We start from the raw sequence: 19,098 nt of genomic DNA on the forward strand, positions 1-19,098 counted from the left end.
TTATTAGTAATGTTTGTTTGATGAAAGTTAAAATTTGGGACATAAAAAAAGAAGATGATAAAATATCATATTCAAAAAGTTAGTATACAGTAGAGGAAGTAATAATTAAGTCTAAAATTAATTGTGGGTGTTACATGACATGGTGTTTCACGTTGAAGAAATGAAAATTCTAAACTCAGAAATTACAATATAAGTATATCGCTAAATAGTTATGAGAAGGGGAAAGAAGTTGTTAAAACTGTTTAAACTTAGCAAATGGTGCATCTTCGTTGATAAAAAAGGTAAGATACATTATCAATAAGTCCAGGCAACTAGTGAAACAAGGATAATGAACACTGTAAGCTGTTTTTGGATAGTATAACCAGTATATGAAATAAAGGACATCAGAAACAAATCTTCAGTGACAAAATGTAATTAACTTGTAGAAGCAAATGAAAAAATATTTCTTAACAAGGATAAAATGCCATTGTAAATTGCATGAAAGAAAAGGTAATTTCACTTGAAAGTCTACAACAACAAAGCATAATTGGGCTTCCACAGAGATTTGAGTCAGGTAGCATGGGGCTGGATCATATCCCTGTGGAAGCGACATGTGAAAAACCTGTCTGATACACACCCTTATCACATCATATTCCAACCCACTGGCACATGTGTCGTATCCTATGGAAGAAGGCAGCCATGTCACATATGAGCTCTGCTATAATTTCAGCAAACTGTTTCATATGGGCATGATCACTAACCAACTGTTCACATGAATAAGTGACAAGTGCTAAACTACAGCCAAGAGCAAAGCTGACTACCCAGTGGCAAAAGATGCCGCTGAGTACAACATGCTCAGTTACAATCCATATCACCTAGATCCTTCACCCATATCTCTGAAGCTTGTAGTGTACTCTTTGCACTGCGTCCTTCATTTCCATAAACATCCTGCCCTCGTTTCTGCTAGCTCCTGAACAACACCCACCCCAGGGCCCTAACTTCACTCATCCTGAACACACACCTTCTCCTCCTTCCTCTGTTCTGTCAGCCCCACCCGATTCACTCCTCCACATCATTGCATGTCATCATCATTATGCACTGTCTGAACTCACTGGTGCCAGTGCCACGTTACATTCCTATCCTTTACATATAATGCTTCCCTCCCAGCCATTACCCACCTTTCTTCAACACTCTCTTCTTCTCCCTGCCTCCTTTATATCCTCACCCATTGCATCCAACATAACCCTCACCCCAGTCAAGCTTCAGAACTACAGTCTCGGCACAGAGTATTCAGCCAGCATAAAGCAGTTGTATAGGAGTGTGTGTGTGTGTGTGTGTGTGTGTGAAAATAGGATTTGTCTGAAAGCTAGAGAATCTTTCCAGTCTTGTTTATGTACTAGTTAATGATTCATAATATCAACTTCTCGGTGAAAGGTTGTCTTTACTCATAAATTATTTATATTGCACCTCATGTGGACATAAATTATGAAACACTATTTCTGGGTGAAACAACTGATTGACAGAAGATTCTCAGGCATTTTGATGGATGAGTGCCTTACATGGAAACAATGTTCATCTAAACCTCTAAAAAGATTGGCTGCACTGCGACCATAATAACTTCCCTCACTATGAAAAAATTACTATGAATAAACATACTTACACTAGCAATATAGGATTGGGATGTGACTAATCCAGGTTCCATTCTAAGTGTTCCCTTGTCCAACTTGCCCAATGTGCTGGAAAATTTGCACTCTTGTTCATAAAGCGTATCAAGAGTCATTATGTGATTATGATTATCAAGAGTGATTATGTGAAAATGGTTGTTGTATTCTGACTAGGCCAACACAGCCTTCCCAGTTGCCTTTCTTTAAAATGTGTATGAGCTATAATTTATAGGTAGCAGTGGTCATATAGTATTACTGGTTGTGGACAACATCCCTAAGGCAGACCTCCAATGTTTTGTTTCTCACAACAGCAGTTAAGTGTTTGAATGACTAGAAATGATCCTTTTTGACAAACAAAATAGTGTACTCAAGCTGCTCTATCCCGTTTATGACTGGAGATGTGGCATACTCTACTGAAATGCACTGAGAATGCAGTTTTTTTACCTTTAATGCACAGATGACTGCATGCAGTGATTTCCTGAGGTCGAAGTAGTATTGAGGAAAAAGCTTTTCATAAAAAAACCTCAATCTATGCCATGTGTTGAAGATGGCAGAAAAGGACTTTTGTGCAGTTTAGGTGGAATTGCTTTCTTTGGACACAATTCAGTAAGTACAGCAACTGTTATTTTGCTTTCTTTACTGAATTTAAATAGAGCCAAAGAAATTGTTTGTGGACTTAATGGATTTACCTGTTCTAGAGCTTCCTTATGCCATTTTCTTTAGTTTTTATAATACTCAAGCCTCTGAAAGTCATAGAGTAAACTGTATGGAAATTATATTTGAACTGCTCTAATGGTCATAGCAAATAGAGAACTAGGATAACTCATACTCACAAAAAATAAAAAATGTGTGCTGTGTTTCATTTACTCATTTATAAATTGTGTTTCGTATTTTGATCTTCAGATCATTCAAATTTTATGTCAACATAAAAAAACTACTCGAATGTTCTGTGTTGATGAAAGTAGATGAAGCATTACCTGCAGAGACAGGAACTGCTGTAATAAGCCCTAGTGTGATGAATAAGTCATATGTGAGAGCAACACTGAAGTTACCCAGCAGGTTTGCAACTGGAAAAGAAAAACAAATTTTAAGCAAATGAGAGACTCCAAGCGGTAGTTCTTTTGAATTTTCTAATATTCCTCTAGGTTATCAATTTCAAATCCCAAATCAAAACAATAAATGAATCACGATGAATGCTCATAGTCAAGAAATGGATTGCATGGCTAAAAACTTAAACATCATTTCAAGACTCCAAATTTGCAACTAACAATGACCTTAGAAGTGAAATTTGTATTCATCACTCACAAAAGTTCTACTGGGTATAAGAAACATGTAAATGTTACAAATAGAAAAGGCATCATACATTATGAATGATAGATGGTATACAGTATTGAGTAGAAAGTAGCAAACATTTTGAGCTTTTGATCTTTTTTCTGTTATAAGAGCATCCTGCCTGAAACATAAACAAACACTCACATCTATACATCAAGAACTTGTGAAGTGGAGCTCTTGCTGTTCATGTTGTATTCTTACATTCTCACAGACAATATTAATATTAACCTCAGACACTTTATAGATAAGGCACTTTTAAGATTTTAAAGTGATACAAAGGTTTGTAACTTGATTTATATGTTCAAAAATGTAATTGCACTCCAAAAATGAAAAAAAGCATAGTACCCTTTGACTACTATATGAGTGAGTCACTATTGGAATCAGTCATCTCATACAACTACATGACTGTAACACTTTGTAAGGGATATGAAATTGTATGCTCATACCCCTGAAGGTGGCAGGGGTAAAATACAGGGAGCAAAAGTCTATTTACAATTTGTACAGAAACCAGATGGCAGTTATAAGAGTTGAGGGGCATGAATGGGTTAGGAAGGCTGTGAGACAGGGTTGTACCCTATCCCCGATGTTATTCAATCTGTATATTGAACAAGCAGTAAAGGAAACAAAATAAAAATTTGGAGTAGGAATTAAAATCCATGGAGAAGGAATAAAAACTTTGAGGTTCGCTGATGACATTGTAATCCTGCCAGAGACAGCAAACGACCTGGAAGAGCAGTTGAACAGAATGGACAGTGTCTTGAAAGGAGGATATAAGATGAACATCAACAAAAGCAAAATGAGGATAATGGAATGTAGTCAAATTTTTATTTATGTATTTATTTACTTAGCATCCTTGTATCTCATCATTATGAAAATGATATAGTATTTATCATACACTGCCTTACACAGGAAATAGGACATGAAAAGATTTACAATTATATGTCCATAAATAAAATATTATTACATATAACATGAAACCATATGCATAACAACATTCATAATATGCTAAATTAGAATAATAGATGAATACAATTTAGTTTTCAATGATCATTTTGGGTCATTACAATGAAGGAAATAAGCTAATGTATATTGAATGCTGGTGATTTAAGTATTCCTTGACACTGTAAAAACTCTTACTAAGTAACATTTTTTTAAGTTCTTCTTTATGTGGAATTTTGGTATACTTTTAATTTCCTTTGGTAGTGCACTAAATAAGAGTTTTGGCTGATAAAGAACACTTTTTGATACATAGCTTTTGCATAACTTTCTCTACGAAACTTGTCTCTATTTCTTGTTTTGTAGTTATGAACTTGATTGTTTAACAAAGAATGTTCCTTGTGTGCCTTCATAAAACAAACACTTTCATAAATATAGACACATGGTAGAGTTATGATTTGTAGTTCCTTGAAAACTTTTTTACATGATTCTCTGTGTATCATACCTCTGGTTATTCTTATTGCCCTCTTTTGAAGCACAAATGAGTGTTTGGCCAAACTGGTATTTCCCCAAAGTATAATACCATATCTTAGTGTGCTATGTATGAGTGCAAAGTATGAACATAACACTGCATCAATACTACAGGGATTTTTTAGTATTCTAATAACATAGCAATACTAACTTAATTTTTTGTTTAACATTTCTGTATGTTTCTCCCACATTAAATATTCATCCAGCCATAATCCTAAAAATTTATTGTGGGGGGTTTGCTCTATCTTACACTGCCCAAGTTTTACAGTTAGGTCAGATTTTACTTTGTTTGTTATATGTCTGAAGTTCATCCAAACTGTTTTTGGTCATTAACAATTAATTTGTTGTTTGTAAACCACATGTTTGCTTCTTCTGTGGCTACTGTGACTCTCTCCAGTAAATCAGTTTCATTTGTAGCTTTGAGAAATAGACTGGTGTTGTCAGCAAACAATACTGCATCTGCTTTTGATAAATGGCTTGGCAAATCATTTATAAATATTAAGAACAGCAATGGTCCCAGTACATGTAAATCGGGTGCTGCTGAGAGAATTAGGTTAGGAAATGAGATGCTCAAAGTAGTAAATGAGTTTTGCTATTTAGGGCGAAAAATAACTGATGATGGTTTAAGTAGAGAGGATATAAAATGTAGACTGGCAATGGCAAGGAAAGCATTTCTGAAGAAGAGAAATTTGTTAGCATCGAGTATAGATTTAAGTGTCAGGAAGTCTTTTCTGAAAGTATTTGTATGGAGTGTAGGCATGTATGGAAGTGAAACATGGATGATAAATAGTTTAGACAAGAAGAGAATAGAAGCATTCAAAATGTGGTGCTACAGAAGAATACTGAAGATTAGATGGGTAGATTACATAACTAATGAGGAGGTACTGAATAGAATTCGGGAGAAGAGAATTTGTGGAATAACTTGACTAGAAGAAGGGATTGGTTGGTAGGACATTTTCTGAGGCATCAGGGGATCATCAATTTAGTATTGGAGGGCAGCGTGGAGGGTAAAAATTGTAGAGGGAGACCAAGAGATGAATACACTAAACAGATTCAGAAGGATGTAGGTTGCAGTAGGTACTGGGAGATGAAGAAGCTTGTACAGGATAGAGTAGCATGGAAAAATGCGTCAAACCAGTCTCTGAACTGAAGACCACAAAAACAAAATGATCATATATGCCCAGTCACACATAAAGCATATGGCAGACTTTGATTCACTGGTACAATACTAGGGATATGTAATCAGTCTACAAAGCATATAGTTTACAAAATATTCATGTGACCGAGCATAGAAAATTGCTCAAATGAATTCCAGTAGGACTAACAGGGGATATTGAACATATACAGAGGAGGGTAGCATGAATGGTCACAGGTTTGTTTAATCAATGGGAGAGTGTTACAGAGATGCTGAAGAAACTGATATTCCAAACACTTAAAGATAAATGCAAAATATCCTGAGCAATTTTGCTTATGAAGTTCTAAGAACCAGCTTTCTATAACCCTTTATGTATCAGTCCCATAGGGATTGTGAAGACAAGATTAGATTAATGACAGTGCACAAAGACACATTTAAATAGTTATTTTTCCTGTGCTCCATGTGTGAATGGAATGGGAAAAAGTCCTGACTATTGATACAATGGGATGTGTCCTCCACCATGCACTTAACAATTGTTTTCAGAGTATGGATGTAGATGTAGATGTGAACTGTGCATGTGGAGAAAGTGTACTTACACAGAGAACAAGAGGAAATACTTGAAAGCTAATGCAAGTTTCAATTGCGTCAAGTGTGCCTATGTATCATTCATGAAATGCACAAATATGGTTAATCAATATTCATCTACACCTAAAAATACATCCATACTCTGTAAACCAGTATGAAGTGGATGGCAGAGGATATTTCCCTTGCACCAGTTGTTAAGACCTCTTCTTTTTCCCTTTCTTGTACCGCGCACCTCGGAATTTGAATCCCTGCCAGACGTCATGGACGTCGAAGACCCCTAGAGGTCTCTGCACCATCGCGCTGTAAGCAGTGGCGCATTTAGAGTGAGGGTACTACAGTGGAACATGTGGTTCTAGCGGCCAATAGTGGCGCCCCCAATAGAGTATTTAATAAGTGCCTGCCTCTCGCTCAGCCAGCCAGTCAAACCTTGCGTACGTCTCTGGACACATTGCGTCGCCTTAGACAGCTTATTTACTTTCTTGTTCTGTGTATGAGTGGACGTGGTTGTTAGGTTTTCTTGTGACTCTGTTGTTTCGATCTTGTTGTTCATTCTGTCCTTCATTGCTCGTGTCCGTCCTCTCCCTTTGTGTTGTTGTTTGTGGGCCGCTCCGCGGGTCCCGATGCACTTTCTGTCACTTCAACCCCGCGACTGTTCCGTTCGCTGTTACAACACCATTCGCATATGGTGTGTGGGATAAATGACTATTTAAATGTCTCTGTAATTCTCCAGTTTGTCACATCTTCTATAAAACAAAATTCAAGTAATACCAGTACTTATTTTTAACAAATAACACATGCCAAGATACTTCTTACGTGTCAAATAATATCAAAATAGCTCAAAAATACATACAGTTTTCACATCTGAATAACAGATGGCATACTTTTGTAACTTCCTCATGAATTCATTGTGGAGGTACACATTTTGCATGTTTGAAAGATAAGGAAAAACAGAGACACAATTGGCCTTAAATAAATTACATTTTTGGTGTGAGAACATTCCAGAGCAACACCATTCTCAGATCCTTTTCAAGTTACAATGGAGCTACAATTTAAATGCAACAAAAAATGTTATTTACTTTTCAAGTGAATTTCAATTTTGCTCCCAAAATTACTGAAATGTGTCACCTCTAGAGCTTTGTTTAGGTTTTGATTTTTACTTAGTTTTCTTTAAATAAAATGGGTTTAAAAATTAATTTCACAGTTAGAAGACTTGTAATTAAGTAGTGAACAATAAAAATTTGATCTGAACCTTCTAAACAAGTTTTTCACAATTACAAAATTTACATGTTCCTTATTTACAGTACAAAAGAAAAATTGAGTATTAGTTTCATCAGTATATCAAATTTTTACACTTTATTATTTTTTACTGTTCCAAAAGAAATGATGGTATGATGAACATTACTTGAAAAATATTACATTTACAAATTGCACAAACTTGTGACTGACAGGAATGGTCACATTAACAACTAAAAAGTTAAAGTAGAACTGTTTCTGTATAAGCTCACATGTATCACATACTTCAAATGTAAACATATGTTGCAAACTACAACTACCAAATAATTTAGTCTATTCCTTGATACCTTTCACTGTCTTCAGCATGTCCATGATACTCTCCCATGCTTCAAACAGACCTGTGGCCATTTGTGTATATGTTTAATATCCCCTGTTAGTCCTATTTACTCACTCTCTCTCTCTCTCTCTCTCTCTCTCTTTCTCCCTCTCTCTCACACACACACACAAACACACAATTTGCTATGTAGACTGATTGCATTTCCCTAGAATTCTTCCAGCAAATTAAAGTCTGCCACCTGCATTAGATACAACTTAGTCTATGTGATCATTCTATTTCACATACCTACCAGTAGTTACATGCAGGTAACTGCATGAGTTTACCAATTCCAATTGTGACTCATTGGTATTATAGCCTTAGGATGCTATGTTCCTTTTTTCATTTCATGAAGTCCACTGTTATACATTTTTGAATGTTTAAATAAAGTTGTCAATACATATACTACTTTGAAACACACTTCCAGAAAAAAAATAGTACAACCTTTTAGAGGTTTCCCATTCACTCAAGATTTGTTGTTGCAACAGTGCATATGGAATACATGCAATGATTACACTTGCAGATCACCTTTGTGACTCAAGAATGGCAAAATAATGAGTGTAACAATATTCTGTGCATACTGAGTGCTGATTAGTGTCCCCTCCAAAAAACCAGAGGCCAACAAGAGTTGAGCTTATTGCACCACAGATCTTAAGACCTATGAAGGGGTCAATGTGTCTTGGATGACTACACTCAATGAGACAGCACTCACTAGCTAGTGCTGTCGTAAGTGTACTATGTACTTTCATTCTGTCTTTGTGCTGCAAAATTTTATAGGTAATGTTTGGGGTCTTTCTATTCTAATATATCAAAACTGACTATCTGATTTATTGTTTTTGCTTGTGAATATTGCTTCATAAATTTGAATTTCCATGCTGCAACATTACTTACCTGTTCATCCTTTTATAATTACAGTATACTATGTATTTTTCTTCTACAGTCTCAGTATAAAAAAAAACCATGTAAGTCTAGTAATCTCACAACTACTATCAAGTATGATGAATTAAAATATATTTGGGGTACTGGCAGAAAAATAAGATTTATTTACTGTTGATAGTGGTAGACCTCATATGTAAAACTTTATTAGTATTTTTGGATTTTTCACTCTATATTTCTCTCATACATGTACGTGAACAGAGTTAAGAAGGGATTTTTTTTATATGAATTACTTAAACTATGGTCTGATCTTTTGCACTGTTTTTATATGAAATTAACTGAAGACAAGTTTCCCATCATGACAGTAATTTCAAATGAATTTATATGCATTTTGAAAAATAAATTTAAATTTTTTTACTTAAATGAGTAAGACTGAGAAAATATTACAATACAGTACTCAACCAGTGTTAGAAATCCAAAAACTCTAGTGCTTTAGTGAATAAAAAATGTTTATGGAAAACAAAAAAGTAAGAAGTCAGTACACTTACTATTGTGGTGTCTTCGTAAGAGAAAGGCGTAATGGAGTGTTATTTTTCAGACATATGAGAAATTAATGATTAACATATTTTTCTTGATTTGCAACACATATTGTACTATTACAAATAGAATATGTGAATTACAATGCGGAGCAATTTTTCAGTTTGAAGCATAGTAATGGCGTTATGAGGTTTTCTGAAATATTTTGTGATGATGATGAGGTTTATGTTGAGATGAAGCGCTGTGACATATGAAGGCTTATTGTATTGCAAAGTATAATGAGTATGTGAAGTTAGTGAGGTTTATAATGACATTAGGGAAATGAATTATTAGGAACTTACTGGTACTCTGTTTTGTAATGCACTGTACTTTTGTTTATGATGGATTGCTGTAGAAAATCCTGAGAAATGAGTATAAGAAAGGAAAAAGTATTATATAATTGATGTTTATGAAACCAAACAATGGAAAATCCAGGATAGAATGTAGCAATAATGTAAGGAAAGTTGCTACTCACCGTATAGCGGAGATGCTGAGTCATGATAAGCACAACAAAAAGATTCACACAATTATAGGTTTCGGTCATTAAGGCCTTTGTCAGCAATAGACACACATTCACACACGTACACACACACTCACGCAAAAACAACTTGCACACACGTCTGCAGTCTCAGATAACAGTGCGGTTTCAGTTATCTGAGACTAGACTGTGCAAATTGCATTTGCGTGTGTGCGTGAGTGTGTGTGTGTGTGTGTGTGTGTGTGTGTGTGTGTGTGTGTGTGTCTATTGCTGACAGAGGCCTTAATTGTCGAAAGCTATAATTGTGTGAATCTTTTTGTTGTGCCTATCGTAACTCGTGTGTGTGTGTGTGTGTCTATTGCTGACAGAGGCCTTAATTGTCGAAAGCTATAATTGTGTGAATCTTTTTGTTGTGCCTATCGTAACTCAGCATCTTTGCTATATGGTAAGTAGTAACTTTTCTTCTCTAAAATTGATGTTTATGAAAGTTTGAGCTGGGTATGATTTGTTGAAAATATTGTAATTTTACTTAGCAGTTGTATAATTCAGTAGCACTGGCATGAGAAAGAATGAGTGCTGGTAGGAAATAACTTACATGTACTAAATATTTTGTTGCTGACTAAAGTATTAACAACTTGTGAAAATCTCAAAGCTGTCTGACTTTGTAAAGGCATAACTGTGCATAATTAAACAGTGGGGCATTGTACAGAATAAAACAAAATGGGATTATTGTTGTTGAAAATACCTACCACACATTGCCTGTTATACTAAAATATTAGATTGTCTGGACCAGTTGAGACAAATATCTAAGATGACTATTCTTTATGATTTTTGAAAATTGTGACCGTTTGTAATATTTTTTAGGAAATGTGTTCCTATGATTTTGCATTAATGGTTTATAACTTAGGCAGCACAGCAAAATTTCAATATTTATTTGAAAAGCTTAATTCTTTCATGTTTACTACTGCCTTTAAAGTTATCTTGCACTCTGGTTAACTATTTCGAAGTTTTATCTCCATAATTGTAGAAAATAGTCAGATTTCAATGCTTAGCATGTACTTCAAACATTAGTTGGGTGAATGTAATTCTCTGTTTATCTAAGAAATCTTGTCTTTCACTGCCTTATCTTTAAATAAGAAAATTATTTGAATTCTCTTTACTAAAATTATGTCAAATTTCAATTCAAAAAATACTATTACTCAGTTTTTAAAGATGACAAGTACCTTAGTAGTAAAAACCAAATTCTATTTTACTGTAATTCTACTAGAAATGTTTTTCAGGAAATAGGTCTTCTTGTATTTGTTTTTGAGATTTTTGTATCTGTATCTACATGTGTACCATTTGTCAGTGCACAACTAAGTCACCGAAAATGAATCCTTAAATTTCATTAACAGTCAGTTTGCTAGATATACATGTTATAAAAACCTTTTTAAAACGAAGGGCTTCCAGGACCTTCAACTTTTTGTAAAACGGTTTATGAAACCACTAATTTTATGTGTGACATCTAAAGTCACAAATTATGGTACACGTTCTGTGTCCAATATTCAGTGGGGCAGATATTGTAATAAATCCTGCCTCCTCAGAACTTCTGTACTTCAATTGAAATGTTCAACTCAGTACCAATTATGGCCTGATTTGTTACACTAAAATGATATATTCCACATATAAAGATAATTCTGCATATGTTTGATCAGGAAAACACTAGTTTTTCTGATAATATAGTTTTACTTTTCTTATCAATTCAATTAGCAACATCAATCTTGAACCATAAAAATTAGCAATCACAACTGTTAACTTAAATAATGGAAAATCCACAATGGAATGTAACAATATGATGAAAAGGGCAGTTGCTACTCACCATATAGCAGAGATGCTGAGTTACAGAAAGGCACAACAAAAAGAATGTCACATGATTAGATTTCAGCCATCCAGGCCTTTGTCAAAATTAGGCAACATAGACACAGGCACACACTCACACAAATGCAACTCACACACACACGGCCACAGTCTCTGGCACCTGGAGCCAGACTGAGAGCAGCAGGGCATTATGGGAGAGGCAACCAGGTGGGTGTAAGGGGGACGTGGGGCAGGGAAAGGCAGAGATATCAGGGGGTAGGGGCAGGGGATGTTAAATTGCTACTGGCAGCGTGCAGGGATGAGGTGGAGAATGGGGTAGCTAGTTGCAGCTGGGAGGTTAGATGGAGGGCAGAGGAGAGATTTGGGGGGGGGGGGGGGGGGAGGGTTAGCAGAAAAGGAGAGAAATAAAAAGACTGGGTGCACTGGTGAAATAGAGGGCTGTGTAATGCTGGAATAGGAACATGGAAGGGGCTAGAAAGGTAAGGACATGACTAATGCAGGTTGAGAGCAGGAGCGTTACAGGAAGATAGGATGTATTGCAGGGAGGGATCCTATCTGTGCAATTCATTAAATCTGGTGTTGGTGGGAAGGATCCAGATGACACAGACTGTGAAGCAGTCACTGATATGATAGATGTCATGTTGGGTGGCATGCTCAGCAAGAGGGTGGTCCAGTTGTTTCTTGGCCAAAGCTTGTCAGTGTCAGGGTGGTCCAGTTGTTTCTTGGCCACAGCTTGTCAGTGACATGAATGCAGACAGACAGCTTATTGGTTGTCATGCTCACATAGAATGCAGCACAGTGGTTGCATCTTAGCTTGTAGATCACATGACTGGTTTCACAAGTAGCCCTGCCTTTGATGTGATAGGTGATGTTTGTGACAGGACTGGAGTAGGCAGTGGTGGGAGGATGTGTGGGACAGCTCTTGAATCTAGGTCCATTACACGTTTATGAGCCTTGAGGCAAGGGTTTGGGAGCTGTGGCTGTGTAGGGATGGATGAGGATATTGTGTAGGTTCAGTGGGTGATGGAATACCACTGTGGGAGAAGCAAGAAAGTTAGTGGGCAGGGCATTTCTCATTTCAGAGCACGATGAGAGGTAACCAAAACCCTGCTGGAGAATTTAATTCAGTTGGTTGGTTGGTTGGTTTGTCGGATTAAAAGGACCAGACTGCTACGGTCATCGGTCCCTGTAATTCAGTTGCTCCAGTCCTGGGTGGTACTGAGTCATGAGGGAAATGCTCCTCTGTGGCCAGACTGTGGTGCTTTGGGAGGTGCTGGGTGACTGGAAAGATAAGGCACGGGAAATCTGTTTCTGTACTAGGTTGGGAGGGTAATAACGACCTGTGAAGGCCTCAGTGAGACCCTCAGTAGCCTATATTTTGAGAGGGACCACAGATGGCTAGGCTGTAAAGGAACGGACTTCTTGTTATGAAATGGGTGGCAGCCGTCGAAGTGGAGGTATTGCTGGTGGTCGGTAATTTTGATATGGACAGAACTACTGATATAGCCATCTTTGAAGTGGAGGTCAACTTCAAGGAAATGTTGCTTGATGGGTTGAGTAGGACCAAGTGAAGTGATTGGCAGAGAAGGTCATTAATGAAACTGAACCAGATGAGGGGTTTGGGATTCTGTGTGTTTAGGAAGGATTCCTCTAGAAGGCCCATGAATAGGTTGCCTTAGGATGGTACCATGTGGGTGCCCATAGCCATACCCTGGTTTTCTTTGTAGTTAATGCCTTCAAAGGAGAAGTAATTGTGGTTGGGGATATAGTTGGTCATGGCGACTAGGGAGGAGGTGTTTGGTTTGGAATCCATCAGGCATTGGTAATGGTAGTGTTCAATAGCTGTAACACCATGGGCATTAGAGGTGTTACTGTAAAGGGAGGTGGCATCAATAGTTACAAGCAGGGCATCATGTAGTAAAGGGACAGGAACTTTGAAGAGTCGGTGGAGGAAGTTGTTGGTATGTTATATAGGAGGGTAGGTCGCAGGTAATAGGCTGAAGGTGTTGGTCTACAAGGGCAGAGATTTTCTCAGTGAGGACACAGTAACCGGCCACAATGGGGCATCATGGGTGGTTGCATTTATGGACTTTAGAATGCATGTAGAAGGTAAGAGTTCGGGGAATGGTAGGGGTGAGGAGCTAGGTGGACTCTGGGGAGAGGTTCTGGGACAGGCCAAAGAGTAGAGACTGGAGATCCTACTGGACTTCTGGAATGGGGTCACTGTGGCAGGGTTTGTAGGTGGATGAATCTGACAGTTGGCAGAGTCCTTCTGCCAGATAATCCTTGAAGTTCAAAACAGCAATCTACATCAACATCTACAACTACATCTACATCTACATGGTTACTCTGCAATTCACAGTTAAGTGCCTGGCAGAGGGTTCATTGCACCATTTTCATACTACTTCTCTACCATTGCACTCTCAAATGGTGCATAGGAAAAAGGAAAACCTAAATCTTTCAATTTGAGCTCTGATTTCTCTTATTTTTTATGATGATCATTTCTCCCTATGTAGGTGGGAGCCAACAAAGTATTTTCGCATTTGGAAGAGAAAGTTGGTGATTGATGTTTCATAAATAGATCTAACTGCAAAGAAAACTGCCTTTGTTTCAGTGACTGCCACCCCAACGCGCGCATCGTATCAGTGACACACTCACCCCTATTGTGCGATAACACGAAACAAGCTGCCTTTCTTTGCACTTTTTTGATGTCCTCTACCAATCCTACCTGGTAAGGATTCCACACTGTGCAGCAATATTCCAGCAGAGGACAGGCAAGTGTAATGTAGGCTGTCTCTTTAGTGGGTTTGTCTCATCTTCTAAGTGTTCTGCCAACAAAGCACAATCTCTGTTTTGCCTTCCCCTCAATATTATCTGTGTGGTCTTTCCAAGAGAAGTTGCTCATAATTATAATTCCTAGGTATTCACTCGAATTGACAGCCCTTAGATTTGTGCAATTTATTGTATACCCAAAATTTATCGGATTTCTTTTAGTACTCATGTGGATGACCTTACACTTTTCTTTGTTTAGTGCCAATTGCCACTTTTCGCACCATACAGAAATTCTCCCTAGATCATTTTGTAATTGGAATTGATTGTCTGATGATTTTACTAGATGGTAAATTACAGCGTCACCTGCAAACAATCTAAGGGGACTGCTCAGATTATCACCTAGATCATTTATGTAAATCAGGAACATCAGAGGGCCTATGACACTACCTTGTGGAATGCCAGAGATCACTTCTTTTCTACTCGATGGTTTACCATCTATCACTACGAACTGTGAGCTCTCTGAGAGGAAATCACGAATCCAGTCACACAACAGAGACAATACTCCATATGCATTCAATTTGCTTAATAGTCACTTGTGAGGAATGGTATCAAAAGCCTTCTAGAAATCTAGGAGTATGGAACTGATCTGAGATCCCTTGTCGACAGCACTCATTATTTCATGGGAATAAAGAGCTAGCTATGTTGCACAAGAATGATATTTCTTGTCCACAATGGTGGTGCCTTTGTCAGCAGGTAGGATTATAAGGTCAGGATTAGTTTTTAGGTGCCCAAATACTTTACCATCCGCCACCCCTACCCTGCTATCCCTCCCTCTCCCTACCCCAGCCTCCTCCTTATCCCCACCCAGTTGCCTCTCACATAATTCCCTGCTGCTTACAGTATGGCTCCAGCTGCTAGAGACTGTGGCCATGTGTGTGTGAGTTGCATTTGTGTGAGCGTGTGCATGAGTGTACATTGTTTAATTTCAACAAAGGTCTTGTTCACCAAAAGCTAATTAATTGTGTGACAGTCTTTTTGTTGTACCTTTCTGTGACTCAGCATCTCCACTACATGATGAGTAGCAACTTTCTTTTCATCATATTGTAACAATTGTTAAAAACCACATTACAGTGAAACTAATATTAGTAAGCTTTAGTTCTCATGTAAACAAAATTTCAGTTTTCTTTTTTAATTTTTTAATATTACCATTAACAATGCATTCAATAATTGTACAAAGACAAGAAGCTGAGAGTTTTTATACTGTCAAAATTTGCAACATTCGTTGTTTGTATTTGTATTTGTATTTATTCATCCTGTAAATCATGCTTAAGTACAAAGTTTGTACAAACGTTATAAGATAAGCCAGGTTTGACATATTACATACAAATTTATGCATACTGTGATTTAGAAAACAACAGTTAATTATTAATTATTAGGTGCATAAATCTTTATCTGAATAATTATTTCCAGAAAATATGACGTAAATTATACCTGAAGAGTAGTTTCAATTAAGACGGTCATCATAAGATTCATTTGGACTACATCCCATTCTGGAAGGATCCAGAACCTATGAACATAATACTTACAGAAATTTTAGTCACCAAAAGTGACATATTAGTTTCAGCTGTTGTTGAGACTTGTGTATGTAACTATTAAGTTCTTTGTGTTGTGTTGAAACATTGCACAACGTGTTTTACTTAACAAGTGATGTTATAGAAAGTGTCAAGAATTTTTGAATATATACTGTTGATGTCAAAAAGCAACAATATTACAATGACTTTTACTGAAACAAAAACCCTTGGACCTATTAACTAGAAAGCATAAACATGAACTGACACCCTTGACAATGAGACAACCAAAGCAAGATACGTAAAATTTATCTGTTAATATAAAGTTTCTGCCCTTATGAAATTATATAGACACTGATAACACTAGAAAAGTTGGTCCAACATACTTTCTGTATGTCTATGAACATTTTGAGAGTAACAGATATATAACATTATAAGTAGTCACTGAAGGCTGGACAGAATGCTTTCTGGACAGCCCAGTGAGTTTCATTCAACATCTGCTTATATATAGCTCTAAGCTCTGCTTTACACCTATTAGGCATTAGGCTCCAATTTTTTATTACTTTCCCAGTTTCGTTATGGCAACTGTATACTATTGGGGGTGGAATTGAGTTCCCTCCATGGTCATTCAGATCTAAAACCTATGGACTTTTACTTCTGAGGAACTGTAAGATAATGCCTATCGTCATAAGCCATGCATGCTGGAGGAACTCTGCTAGGAGATTACTGTTCTGGCGTAACCACAAGTGCCAGAACAAAGACAAAGAACGCAAGACCAGAGAAGGTGGTGAAACGATGTTGGCCAATGGTGCGCGGAATAGGACTGCACCACGACAGGAGCACCCTCAAGCCGAAGTGAATATAAGCGCCACTCCTGCCAGCCTCGGCCACTCAGATCAGCTCAGCATACAGACATTAGAGGAGAGGATTCACAGAGTATTAACACGGCCTAGCAGAGAGTGCTACGACAACAGTTATCAGTAATGTGTGTCAACTTGCAGGATCATCGTGTATAGCATGGACTCAGATTTATGTCACATGTCACCCATCGCTTGCGACACATTTGTACATTAAAATTAAGTATTGTCAATCTGCTTTGTAGAAATAAAACCACTAATGTTATTTGCTTGAATTGTTGTATGGCATTCTGAGAATGCAGCATCCCTTAGGTACCCTATACGAGACTAGTGGGCAAGGCCCCACAATTACAGCATGTGCAGCGATCTCCACTATAAAACTGAGTGACAGTTGCGGTGACTGCTCATCATTCTGTTATGTGTACAGCCACCAATGGTGAAAATTTGGAACATTTAAAGCAACTATGTACTAAAATGAAGGTTGTGCAATATGTGTGATCAATTATTAAATGTAAAATAAACTTTTCCTTCCTTAAAGTGTGTATACATTTTTCTGGTGGACTCTGTATACATATGACAGTAGTATTGCTTGAACAAGGTATAAAAAGGACAATGCATTGGCAGAGCTGTCATTTGTACTCAGGTGATTCATATGAAAAGGTGTCTGATGTGGTTATGGGCACACGATGGGAATTAACAGACTTTGAATATGGAACAGTAGTTGGAGCTAGACGCAAGGGACATTTCATTTTGGAAATTGTAGGTAATTCTATATTCTGAGATCCACAGTGTCAAGACTATGCCAAGAATATCAAATTTCAGGAATTGCCTCTCATCACAGACAGTGCAATGACTGACTAATGGCCTTCACTTAGCAACCACAGCAGTGGCATTTGCGCAGAGTTGTCAGTGCTAACAGACAAGCAACACTGCATGAAATAACCACAGAAACCAATGTGGGATGTATGATGAAATTATTCGTTATGACAGTGTGGCAAAATTTGGCGTTAATGCGCTACGGCAGTAGATGACTGACACGAATGTCTTCAATAAAAGCACAGTTATCACCTGCAGTGCCTCTACTGAGGTTGTGACCCTATCAATTTGACCCTAGATGACTGGAAATATTTTGCCTGAGCAGAGTACCAATTTCTGGTATCCAAGTTGTCAACAAGGCAGTGTGCAGGCTGGTGGTGGGTCTATAATGGTGTGTGCTATGTTTACATGGAATGGTCCTAATGAAGTGATCATTGACAGGAAATTGTTATGTGCATCTACCAGGAGGCCACTTGCAGCCATTCATGGACTTCACTTTCACAAACAATGATGTAATTTTTATGACCGAGTGAGTTGGCACAGTGGTTAGCACACTGGACTCACATTCAGGATGATGATGGTTCAATCCTGTGTCCGGCCATCCTGATTTAGGTTTTCCATGATTTCCCTAAATCGCTCCAGGCAAATGCTGGAATGGTTTCTTTCAAAGGGCACAGCCGACTTCCTTCCCTAATCTGATGAGACCGATGACCTCACTGTCTGGTCTCCTCCCCCACAACAACCGAACCCAAACACAATTTTTATGGACATCAATGTGCCACTTTATCTGGTGACAATTACTCACAATTGGCTTGAAGAACATTCTAAACAGTTTGAGCAAATGATTTGGCCACCCAGATTGCCCAACATGAATACCATTGAACACTTATGGGACATAATTAAGAAGTCAGTTTGTCAACAAACTCCTGCACAACCAACACTTTTGCAATTATGGATGGCTGTAAAGGCAGCATGGCTTAATATTTGTGCAGTGGACTTCCAACAACTTGTTGAGTCACTGCCATGTTGAGTTGCTGCACTATGCTGGCAAAAAGGAGATCTTACATGATATTACAAGGTGACTCATGACTTTTGTCATCACAGTGTACATGCTCCTCTCGAGAGCTAAATGTTTTATATTCTTCATTGAGCTGTGACACTGCTGCCTTTATATCTACACTGCTGAAAATGTAAATGCTTCTGCTTGCTTTATTTCCCCATTATATTGTGGTAATTATTGTTGCTTCAGCTGCTTCATGGTCTCTGATAACAGTTTCAATGTGGACACCTCAAAGAGGTCAAGTTCGTTTGTTACTATTAGACCCAATATATTTCCATGATCAGTAGACTTATGAACAGTCTGTTCATGGTAGTTCTCAGATAAGTTGTTTTTTAAGACTTCATGGGATGTCTTGTCATGTCCACCATTTACTAAATTTTAATTTCCTGAGTTGGTTGTTGGATGATTAAAGTCTTCTCTGGTGATGACAATATCATTGTGGAATTGAAGTGCTAGTGACTGAAGTTTTT

At 37.6% G+C, this 19,098-nt stretch overlaps 1 protein-coding gene across 13 annotated transcripts in view; it reads right to left on the reverse strand.

The window, feature by feature from the left end:
• The window catches only part of LOC126187542 (putative thiamine transporter SLC35F3), a 653,727-nt gene that overhangs the window by 144,378 nt on the left and 490,251 nt on the right, over nt 1-19,098 (reverse strand). For all 13 annotated transcript variants that reach the window (XM_049928741.1, XM_049928748.1, XM_049928702.1 and 10 more), the window contains exon 10: nt 2,621-2,710. In XM_049928741.1, coding sequence (XP_049784698.1) covers nt 2,621-2,710 — 90 coding nt within the window. The remainder of the gene's footprint in view (nt 1-2,620; nt 2,711-19,098) is intronic.

Source organism: Schistocerca cancellata, chromosome 1 (assembly GCF_023864275.1).
Source record: "Schistocerca cancellata isolate TAMUIC-IGC-003103 chromosome 1, iqSchCanc2.1, whole genome shotgun sequence".
NCBI classification, from domain to species: domain Eukaryota; kingdom Metazoa; phylum Arthropoda; class Insecta; order Orthoptera; family Acrididae; genus Schistocerca; species Schistocerca cancellata.